General features: G+C 42.5%; 1 protein-coding gene across 1 annotated transcript; it reads right to left on the bottom strand.

The window, feature by feature from the left end:
* Positions 1 to 3,237: 3,237 nt before the first annotated feature.
* On the bottom strand, positions 3,238 to 4,426 carry LOC141160973 (hemoglobin subunit alpha-5-like). Its single transcript, XM_073645766.1, has 3 exons — positions 4,282 to 4,426; positions 3,757 to 3,961; positions 3,238 to 3,366 (listed from the first exon to the last, which is right to left on the bottom strand). The coding sequence occupies exons 1-3, from the start codon at positions 4,374 to 4,376 to the stop codon at positions 3,238 to 3,240; spliced, it is 429 nt and encodes a 142-aa protein (XP_073501867.1). The 5' UTR covers positions 4,377 to 4,426.
* Between the last annotated feature and the right edge of the window lie 6,731 nt (positions 4,427 to 11,157).

Raw genomic sequence — 11,157 nt, 5'->3', positions numbered from 1 at the left:
TTACCTCTGGCAGAGTTTGCTCTTAATAATAGGCGGAGCGAGTCCACTGGTAAGTCCCCGTTTTTTGGGGCATATGGTTTTCACCCCCAGTTTTGTACTTTCAGTAGGGGGGGCTCTTCGGGGGTTCCTGAGGAGGAACGATTTTCCTCATCACTCGCTTCAGTATGGAGAGGGGTGCTGAAGAATCTGAATACTATGGGGAACCGATACAAACGTATGGCTGATAGGAGGAGAGTGTCTGGTCCGGACCTAAGTGTGAACGATCGGGTATGGTTGTCTACCAGGAATATAAAACTTAAGGTTCCCTCCTGGAAACTGGGTCCCAGGTTCATCGGGCCGTACAGAATCAGTTCTATTATTAATCCGGTGGCATTCCGTCTTGACCTCCCCCCTACGTTTAAAATTCACAACGTGTTCCACAGATCGTTGCTTAAGAGGTATGTGGCGCCGGTGGTACCGTCACCTTTACCTCCCCCTCCAGTGGTGGTCAAGGGTAACTTGGAGTTCCAGGTATCGAGGGTCATCGATTCACGCTTTAATCGCCGGTCCCTTCAGTACCTGGTTCATTGGAAAGGGTATGGTCCTGAGGAGAGGATGTGGGTTCCTGCGTCGGATATTAACGCAGACCGATTAGTTCGGGCCTTCCACACGACTCACCCGGATAAACCTGGCCCTGAGGGTCCGGAGGCCCCTCGTAGAAGGGGGGGTACTGTCACGGGTGTGTCGCCACGAAGATCGTCACGATTACACAGCCTGACTTCTCGCAGCTGACTTTTTGGTGCTTTGTGTTTTTCGGCAGTGAGGGAGTTAATTCTCTCTCTCTCTGTGCTAGACGAGGTCCAGCCTCGCCCAGCTGCAATCAATGCTGCTGTAGTGAGACTCCTTCAAATGCCTGCTGGTCTGTTAGGGAAGTGTCGGTGAAAGCATTTCATGCAGACTAACAGAGCGGATCGTGGTATTTGGAGTTTCAGAGATAAGTGTATTCGGAGAGTTTTTTCCCTTCCTCGCTTTATCATTTATCTCCTTTCCCGTTGGTGTTCCCTCTGTTGTAGTTGTGTAGTTTTTGTATGCAAGGTGGTTTTGGTTTTTCCCTTGTACTGTCTCGTTCGTCTAAGTACTGTGTGTGGGCATATTATTACTTGTCCCCTTTTGTTGTGATCGGGGTCCTTCTCAGGACTAGATTACTTAGGTGCAGGGATCCTCAGGAGGTAGGGGTTACGCTGGCGGCCTGGACCTCTGTACCTTTAACAGTACCTCCAGGTTGAGGGATTAGTCAGGGCCCCAGCTTAGGGTCAGCTTAGGCCCCCTACCTCCAGTATACAGAGACAGCGTGACAGGTGGACAGGTTGGAGTGTGATTGATTGAACTTGTTACCTGTATAAAAGACACCTGTCCACACACTCAAACAGATGCAATTAATACAGATAATGAGTGTAGGGTAGGAGGACTTCTTAAAGAAAAACTTACAGATCTGTGAGAGCCAGAATTCTTGTTAGTTGGTAGGTTATCAAATACTTATTTCATGCAATAAAATGCAATTTAGTTATTTAAAAATCATACAATGTGATTTTCTGTCTTTTCTTTTTAGATTCTGTCTCTCACAGTTGAAGTGTACCTATGATACAAATTACAGACCTCTCCATTCTTTGTAGGTGGGAAAGCTTGCAAAATCGGCAGTGTATCAAATACATATTTTCCCTACAGTAAATGCCAAGACCTGATCTCACAAACAAGTACAGACCCCATAAATACAGACACTAGACCCTTAAAATAATAATGGACCCCAGATGCCCTAAATACAGACCACAGAGCAGATTCTTCAATTAAACACAGACCCAAACCGAACCCCTTCAATATAAATCACAGATCCCTTAAATGGGGATTTAAAACATAACCTTTATTAGGTCACATATAGTGCTAAGCCTGGTCAAAGACTCGCAACTGATACACAAACAACAAGTGATAAAACTAACATGTAGAAGTGATATACAGAAAAAACAGCACGCCAGTATCCGTACCTATCCATTTCTAATGGGAGCAAATATAGCACATATATACCTCCTGTATTACAACTTCTCAGTGTAGTAACTAGCTAGTTGGTATAACCTATGATGTCCAAGCATAGAAAAACAAGAATGGTGTACACTAATGGAGAATGGTTTAAAAATACAGATACATGTCAAATAGGGAATGATCTCACCGGATTATGGGAATACATCCGTGGTCATTCCTTAATGATCCCTTATATGCAGGTACAGGAGGGGGTCTTCAAGTCCACAATCTCCCAATAGTCAAGAGTTCAAACAAATCACCCGTCGCGTTTCCTCTTTAAAAGATTCATCAGGGGATTGCAGGAAACTGGATCTACACAGCATGAATGTAGGAAATAGACTTCTCCATAATCCGGTGAGATTGTTCCCTATTTGACATGTATCTGTATTTTTAAACCATTCTCCATTAGTGTACACCATCCTTGTTTTTCTATGCTTGGACACCATAGGTCATACCAACTAGCTAGTTTCTACTTTGGGGTATTGCATAGCAGGAGGTATATATATATATATATATGCTATATTTGTACCCATTATAGTTACAGACAGGCTTGGACTGGTCCACAGGGGAACAGGAGAGTCCTCTGGTGGGCCCCTGTGCAGGAGTGGGCCATCACCCTATTATATGAGCAGTACGTGGCACAATATACTTGGATCACTATGTACAGACAAAGGCAGCATCTTATTCATTTAACAATCTACCCAGTTCATTGTTATATAAATTTGTGATTGAGGATAATGTCACATTTGCTTTTAGCTGAAAAGGGGGGCCCTTGAGTTGGTTACTGGTGGGCCGTTGGCACCCCAGTCCCACACTGGTTACAGATACTGGCGTGCTGTTTTTATATCACTTCTACATGTTAGTTTTGTCATGTGTTGTATGTGTATCAGTTATTGGTGGGTTTCCCATTTTTCTTGCTACAATTAAATCAGATCCCTTTAATAAATACATAACCCAGACGCTTTATGAAGAGGAGGAATGCAGGAATGTGAGTAGATAGGATGCAGCACCCAGGACACTGGGCAGCTCCACGAGAGTTGGCATGTGTGGTAGAGGAATATTGATGTAGCCTTTTCTAATTCTTACAAATGTAATCAACACAGACAGCCATGAATGATTCAATCAATCATTTTTATTGAACTGGTCAAGACATGTTAAAAACCAGTTATCCCATTGAGGTCCAGTTTATCTGTACTTGGACACCAGGACAGAGGACACAGCAGACAGGAACTTGTCCCAAGCAGCCTGAGCAACAGCACTGAATTCTCCGGGGAAGTGAGCAGCCAGGGTAACCTGAATGGAGTGGGACAGCAGCTACAAGACAAAGGAATTGTCATTAGGAATCAAAATAGGATAAAATTAATATTAGTTGCATATTTTAACTGCTTTAATATAGTAAAATTAGGTCTAATTATTACATTTTAGAATCATTAAAATAAAGTGTAAACTTTTTTTTTTATAATATACAATGTGACATTATTAGTCATTTACACAAAACTGCTAAAAGTGCAAAAAAAAAAATTTAAAAAATGCAAATATTTGTATATATCACACCTTATATCTATTATTTTTATTCATGGAATTAATTAAATATTTATTTTTTATGTATTTAAATTTTATTTTAATTCATTGAAATACATTAATATTTACCCATAAATTAGTTTTTATTAATCTTGCCCATGGTATTTTGAATGGATTACTTACCCTGAAGTTTCCAGGATCCACCCTGAGCTTCTGGGCATGCAGGTCACTGAGGGAGGACAGAGCATGGTCCAGGTCATCCACGTGCTGGGCAGCATTACCGATGGCCTTCACAATCTTTCCTCCATGGCTGTGGAGATCCTTGGAGCCGTGGCTCAGATCGATGTGGCTGAAGTAGGTTTTAGTTTGTGGGTAGCTCAAGAACATCCTGCAGGAAAAGCAAACGTATGATCAATATATATAACTAATAGACAGCACAGGTAGATGGATGGTAATTACAATACAATGGTGACAGTGACAAAAGTATTCTAGGAGTGATACCTTTACGGGCTAACCAGAAAAAAATAAATAAATAAATATATATATATATATATATATATATATATATATACACATAGATAGATAGATAGATATCAGACATCATAAAATAAAACGCAATACATAAAGGATAGCAATTGCAATATGCACTGGAGGTAAATTTAGAGGTGCTGTTTGTGATGTAAAGTACAAAAGAAAGATTGGCGTTACCTCTCCAGAGCCTCCGCTCCAAAGTCATCAGCATGGGCAGCAATCTTGGCAGCCAGGGAGGAGATGGCAGCTTTTTCAGCATCGGAGAAAGTCATGGTTGCTTCAGGTAAGTGCAGATGAACTGGACAGTCCCTGACACAGAGCGTCTGTCAAGCACTTTTAAAGGGGACTGAACATGGCCAACAATAAGCAAACACATTGTCATTGGCCACCTGTGAGTTACACCCTTACACTTATCTTTGGAACAAAAAAAAAACAAGTTATGGATCCATACTGCCTGATATCATGTATATCTCTTTATCTCCCCATACAGTGACCATACTATGCACCATACAGCACGTAGCATGTTGTGACATGGTCTGATAACAGTATACTCCATGTTTACTTGTTTGGACACTTTTTTCTGTCTTAACTAATTTACGCATATGAAATATTCAATTTTGGCACCATATAAGCAACATACATATATATATATAAAGGGTGTTGGAAATGCATTACCCAATACATGTGTGTCTATATACAGTATCTCTTCATCAAAAGCTTGCAATTTGTTACCATCTTTTCAGTTAGCCATTAAAAGGTATGAACCACTGAGGACTCTCAAATCTAAATATTTTTCTATCTACTGGCTAACACGGTACAAAGATATATATTTTAATGACATTTTTGTCATGCTGAATTATTTCTGAGCTGCAAGGAAATTTGAATATGAAACAGAAGGAGGAAACGACAGTTTTAATCACAGATTCTATTTGTATGAAAACAGATATCTAACAGACACAACACCCAGATTAATGATATTGTATAGGAAAGTAAGCAGTGGCACATGGGGGGATATATAATAATCTTTATTGTTATATAGCGCCAACATATTCCGCAGGGCTTTTACATACATTATCATCTATGACAACATCAATTTCTACATTTTCAAAGCATTGGGACCAATTTAATGAAATTTGCCTCTCAAGTTATGGACAGTCCTTTCAGTAATTTAAAGGGCTTGTTCACTATGTTTTCTGTTTAGAACAAATACCCCAACATTATTTACAAATAAGAAATAGGTCCCAGGCAAAGACATCAGTGTGAGCAGAGTAGCAGGGGATGAGTAGGGAAGTATACACTATTTGTTTTAGACAATGCTGGGGGGATTTTTTTTAAATAAAAAAAGTAGTTAAAAAAATGTTTAAGGAGACTGAATAAGTATAATATAGTGCACTATTCCAGCATACAGCTTATATATCTTTCTCCAAATTCTTTTCACACAGAAAATCCCTTTAAACGTCAACTGGAAGAACAATCTGTAACAATAATAACAGAAATCAGATACGCTCTGTGATTTTATATCGCTCACATCAAGGTTACGGGAACAGTGCTGCATAGCTGTGTAGTAATGCCCAGTTTAGTAATCAAATATCATCAGTACAAAATCCCGCTGTTGCATTCAGACTGAACACGTCCTTGTCATTCCATGTGAACAGTATTTCTCTTGTGCTAGAGGTTACACAGGCTACAATGCACACCACGTTCTTGTGACTACAGATGCAGAGCTGCACTCTTTTTTCACGTGTAAGTTAACAAAGTCACACCCGTAGAAAATTAGCGTTTTCAAACATGCAAAAAAAAAAATCATGCATTTTTTAAAACAACAATATTTTAAATTGCCATCCTCACAGATATTTTAAACATGCAATGTTTTTTTAACTGTGCAGTCGTCTATATGTGATTATAGTGTGTTTTTCTTTTCTTTTTTTCAGTTAATGTATGTAATTATTAAGGCCTTCCCACATTGTCATCATACGATATTTTACCTGTTTTCTCCATCATTTTGGACAGTACAGGATAGCGACAGTCAATCATTCCCATTATACAGAGCCAGTCATTGTTCTCCAATTCATGTAGTGCCAGTCATAGTAACTCAGTATATAGATCCAGCCATAGTACCCCAGCTCACACAGAGGCATCCATAGTGTAACAGTTCATGTAGTGCCAACCATAGTGCCCCAATTCAAATAATGCCAACCATAGTGCAGCAGTTAACGTAATGCCAGCCATAGCACCCCAGTTAGTGCCAGACATAGATGTAGTGCCAACCATAGTGCCTCAGTTGATACAGAGCAAGCCACAGGATTACAGTTCATATAGTGCCAGTCATAGCACTCCAGTTCATAGTGCCCAATTTCATATGGTGCCAGCTATAGTGCAGCAATTCATATAGTGCCTGCCATAAGGCAACGGTTCATATAGAGCATGGCATAGTGCCCCAGTTCATATATTGCCAACCATAGTATTCCAGTACATATAAGTTCCTCAGTTCATAGTACCCAACTTCATATAGTGACAGATGTAGCACAGCAGTTCATATAGTGCCAGCCATAGTGCCTTAGTTCATATATAGCCAGCCATGGTGCTCCAGTTCATATAGTGCCAGCCATAGTGCCTTAGTTCATATATAGCCAGCCATGGTGCTCCAGTTCATATAGTGCCAGCCATAGTGCCTTAGTTCATATATAGCCAGCCATGGTGCTCCAGTTCATATAGTGCCAACCATAGTGCCTTAGTTCATATATAGGCAGCCATGGTGCTCCAGTTCATATAGTGCCAGCCATAGTGCCTTAGTTCATATATAGCCAGCCATGGTGCTCCAGTTCATATAATGCCAGCCATAGTGCCTTAGTTCATATATAGCCAGCCATGGTGCTCCAGTTCATATAATGCCAGCCATAGTGCCTTAGTTCATATATAGCCAGCCATGGTGCTCCAGTTCATATATTGCCAGCCATAGTGCCTTAGTTCATATACAGCCAGCCATGGTGCTCCAGTTCATATAGTGCCAACCATAGTGCCTTAGTTCATATATAGCCAGCCATGGTGCTCCAGTTCATATAGTGCCAACCATAGTGCCTTAGTTCACATATAGCCAGCCATGGTGCTCCAGTTCATATAGTGCCAGCCATAGTGCCTTAGTTCATATATAGCCAGCCATGGTGCTCCAGTTCAAATAGTGCCAGCCATAGCGCCTTAGTTCATATATAGCCAGCCATGGTGCTCCAGTTCATATAGTGCCAGCCATAGTGCCTTAGTTCATATATAGCCAGCCATGGTGCTCCAGTTCATATAGTGCCAACCATAGTGCCTTAGTTCACATATAGCCAGCCATGGTGCTCCAGTTCATATAGTGCCAGCCATAGTGCCTTAGTTCATATATAGCCAGCCATGGTGCTCCAGTTCATATAGTGCCAGCCATAGTGCCTTAGTTCATATATAGCCAGCCATGGTGCTCCAGTTCATATAGTGCCAACCATAGTGCCTTAGTTCATATATAGGCAGCCATGGTGCTCCAGTTCATATAGTGCCAGCCATAGTGCCTTAGTTCATATATAGCCAGCCATGGTGCTCCAGTTCATATAATGCCAGCCATAGTGCCTTAGTTCATATATAGCCAGCCATGGTGCTCCAGTTCATATAATGCCAGCCATAGTGCCTTAGTTCATATATAGCCAGCCATGGTGCTCCAGTTCATATAGTACCAACCATAGTGCCTTAGTTCATATATAGCCAGCCATGGTGCTCCAGTTCATATAATGCCAGCCATAGTGCCTTAGTTCATATATAGCCAGCCATGGTGCTCCAGTTCATATAATGCCAGCCATAGTGCCTTAGTTCATATATAGCCAGTCATGGTGCTCCAGTTCATATAGTGCCAGCCATAGTGCCTTAGTTCATATATAGCCAGCCATGGTGCTCCAGTTCATATATTGCCAGCCATAGTGCCTTAGTTCATATACAGCCAGCCATGGTGCTCCAGTTCATATAGTGCCAACCATAGTGCCTTAGTTCATATATAGCCAGCCATGGTGCTCCAGTTCATATAGTGCCAACCATAGTGCCTTAGTTCACATATAGCCAGCCATGGTGCTCCAGTTCATATAGTGCCAGCCATAGTGCCTTAGTTCATATATAGCCAGCCATGGTGCTCCAGTTCATATAGTGCCAGCCATAGCGCCTTAGTTCATATATAGCCAGCCATGGTGCTCCAGTTCATATAGTGCCAGCCATAGTGCCTTAGTTCATATATAGCCAGCCATGGTGCTCCAGTTCATATAGTGCCAGCCATAGTGCCTTAGTTCATATATAGCCAGCCATGGTGCTCCAGTTCATATAGTGCCAGCCATAGTGCCTTAGTTCATATATAGCCAGCCATGGTGCTCCAGTTCATATAGTGCCAGCCATAGTGCCTTAGTTCATATATAGCCAGCCATGGTGCTCCAGTTCATATAGTGCCAGCCATAGTGCCTTAGTTCATATATAGCCAGCCATGGTGCTCCAGTTCATATAGTGCCAGCCATAGTGCCTTAGTTCATATATAGCCAGCCATGGTGCTCCAGTTCATATAGTGCCAGCCATAGTGCCTTAGTTCACATATAGCCAGCCATGGTGCTCCAGTTAATATAGTGCCAACCATAGTGCCGTAGTTCATATATAGCCAGCAATGGTGCTCCAGTTCATATAGTGCCAACCATAGTGCCTTAGTTCACATATAGCCAGCCATGGTGCTCCAGTTCATATAGTGCCAGCCATAGTGCCTTAGTTCATATATAGCCAACCATGGTGCTCCAGTTCATATAGTGCCAGCCATAGTGCCTTAGTTCATATATAGCCAGCCATGGTGCTCCAGTTCATATAGTGCCAGCCATAGTGCCTTAGTTCATATATAGCCAGCCATGGTGCTCCAGTTCATATAGTGCCAACCATAGTGCCTTAGTTCATATATAGGCAGCCATGGTGCTCCAGTTCATATAGTGCCAGCCATAGTGCCTTAGTTCATATATAGCCAGCCATGGTGCTCCAGTTCATATAATGCCAGCCATAGTGCCTTAGTTCATATATAGCCAGCCATGGTGCTCCAGTTCATATAATGCCAGCCATAGTGCCTTAGTTCATATATAGCCAGCCATGGTGCTCCAGTTCATATAGTACCAACCATAGTGCCTTAGTTCATATATAGCCAGCCATGGTGCTCCAGTTCATATAATGCCAGCCATAGTGCCTTAGTTCATATATAGCCAGCCATGGTGCTCCAGTTCATATAATGCCAGCCATAGTGCCTTAGTTCATATATAGCCAGTCATGGTGCTCCAGTTCATATAGTGCCAGCCATAGTGCCTTAGTTCATATATAGCCAGCCATGGTGCTCCAGTTCATATATTGCCAGCCATAGTGCCTTAGTTCATATACAGCCAGCCATGGTGCTCCAGTTCATATAGTGCCAACCATAGTGCCTTAGTTCATATATAGCCAGCCATGGTGCTCCAGTTCATATAGTGCCAACCATAGTGCCTTAGTTCACATATAGCCAGCCATGGTGCTCCAGTTCATATAGTGCCAGCCATAGTGCCTTAGTTCATATATAGCCAGCCATGGTGCTCCAGTTCATATAGTGCCAGCCATAGCGCCTTAGTTCATATATAGCCAGCCATGGTGCTCCAGTTCATATAATGCCAGCCATAGTGCCTTAGTTCATATATAGCCAGTCATGGTGCTCCAGTTCATATAGTGCCAGCCATAGTGCCTTAGTTCATATATAGCCAGCCATGGTGCTCCAGTTCATATATTGCCAGCCATAGTGCCTTAGTTCATATACAGCCAGCCATGGTGCTCCAGTTCATATAGTGCCAACCATAGTGCCTTAGTTCATATATAGCCAGCCATGGTGCTCCAGTTCATATAGTGCCAACCATAGTGCCTTAGTTCACATATAGCCAGCCATGGTGCTCCAGTTCATATAGTGCCAGCCAAAGTGCCTTAGTTCATATATAGCCAGCCATGGTGCTCCAGTTCATATAGTGCCAGCCATAGCGCCTTAGTTCATATATAGCCAGCCATGGTGCTCCAGTTCATATAGTGCCAGCCATAGTGCCTTAGTTCATATATAGCCAGCCATGGTGCTCCAGTTCATATAGTGCCAGCCATAGTGCCTTAGTTCATATATAGCCAGCCATGGTGCTCCAGTTCATATAGTGCCAGCCATAGTGCCTTAGTTCATATATAGCCAGCCATGGTGCTCCAGTTCATATAGTGCCAGCCATAGTGCCTTAGTTCATATATAGCCAGCCATGGTGCTCCAGTTCATATAGTGCCAGCCATAGTGCCTTAGTTCACATATAGCCAGCCATGGTGCTCCAGTTCATATAGTGCCAACCATAGTGCCGTAGTTCATATATAGCCAGCCATGGTGCTCCAGTTCATATAGTGCCAACCATAGTGCCTTAGTTCACATATAGCCAGCCATGGTGCTCCAGTTCATATAGTGCCAGCCATAGTGCCTTAGTTCATATATAGCCAGCCATGGTGCTCCAGTTCATATAGTGCCAGCCATAGTGCCTTAGTTCATATATAGCCAGACATGGTGCTCCAGTTCATATAGTGCCAGCCATAGTGCCTTAGTTCATATATAGCCAGCCATGGTGCTCCAGTTCATATAGTGCCAACCATAGTGCCTTAGTTCATATATAGCCAGCCATGGTGCTCCAGTTCATATAGTGTCAGCCATAGTGCCCTAGTTCATATATAGCCAGCCATGGTGCTCCAGTTCATATAGTGCCAGCCATAGTGCCTTAGTTCATATATAGCCAGCCATGGTGCTCCAGTTCATATAGTGCCAGCCATAGTGCCCTAGTTCATATATAGCCAGCCATGGTGCTCCAGTTCATATAGTGCCAGCCATAGTGCCTTAGTTCATATATAGCCAGCCATGGTGCTCCAGTTCATATAGTGCCAGCCATAGTGCCTTAGTTCATATATAGCCAGCCATGGTGCTCCAGTTCATATAGTGCCAGCCATAGTGCCTTAGTTCATATATAGCCAGCCATGGTGCTC

The sequence above is a fragment of the Phyllobates terribilis genome, unplaced genomic scaffold (assembly GCF_046119375.1).
Source record: "Phyllobates terribilis strain yellow unplaced genomic scaffold, ASM4611937v1 Scaffold_9__5_contigs__length_417890890, whole genome shotgun sequence".
In the NCBI taxonomy this organism is placed as follows: domain Eukaryota; kingdom Metazoa; phylum Chordata; class Amphibia; order Anura; family Dendrobatidae; genus Phyllobates; species Phyllobates terribilis.
Note: the sequence above shows the minus strand (reverse complement) of the source record. Positions and strands in the feature narration are given on the sequence as shown.

What these genes read in the sequence shown, in the direction of transcription:
- LOC141160973 (XM_073645766.1), bottom strand. Translation starts at nt 4,376, where the DNA reads ATGACTTTCTCCGATGCTGAAAAAGCTGCCATCTCCTCCCTGGCTGCC. An exon ending in GGAGCGGAGGCTCTGGAGAG is followed by an intron (nt 3,962 to 4,281) that starts GTAACGCCAATC and finishes CTTTTCCTGCAG; the next exon opens with GATGTTCTTGAGCTACCCAC. An exon ending in TGGATCCTGGAAACTTCAGG is followed by an intron (nt 3,367 to 3,756) that starts GTAAGTAATCCA and finishes TTTGTCTTGTAG; the next exon opens with CTGCTGTCCCACTCCATTCA.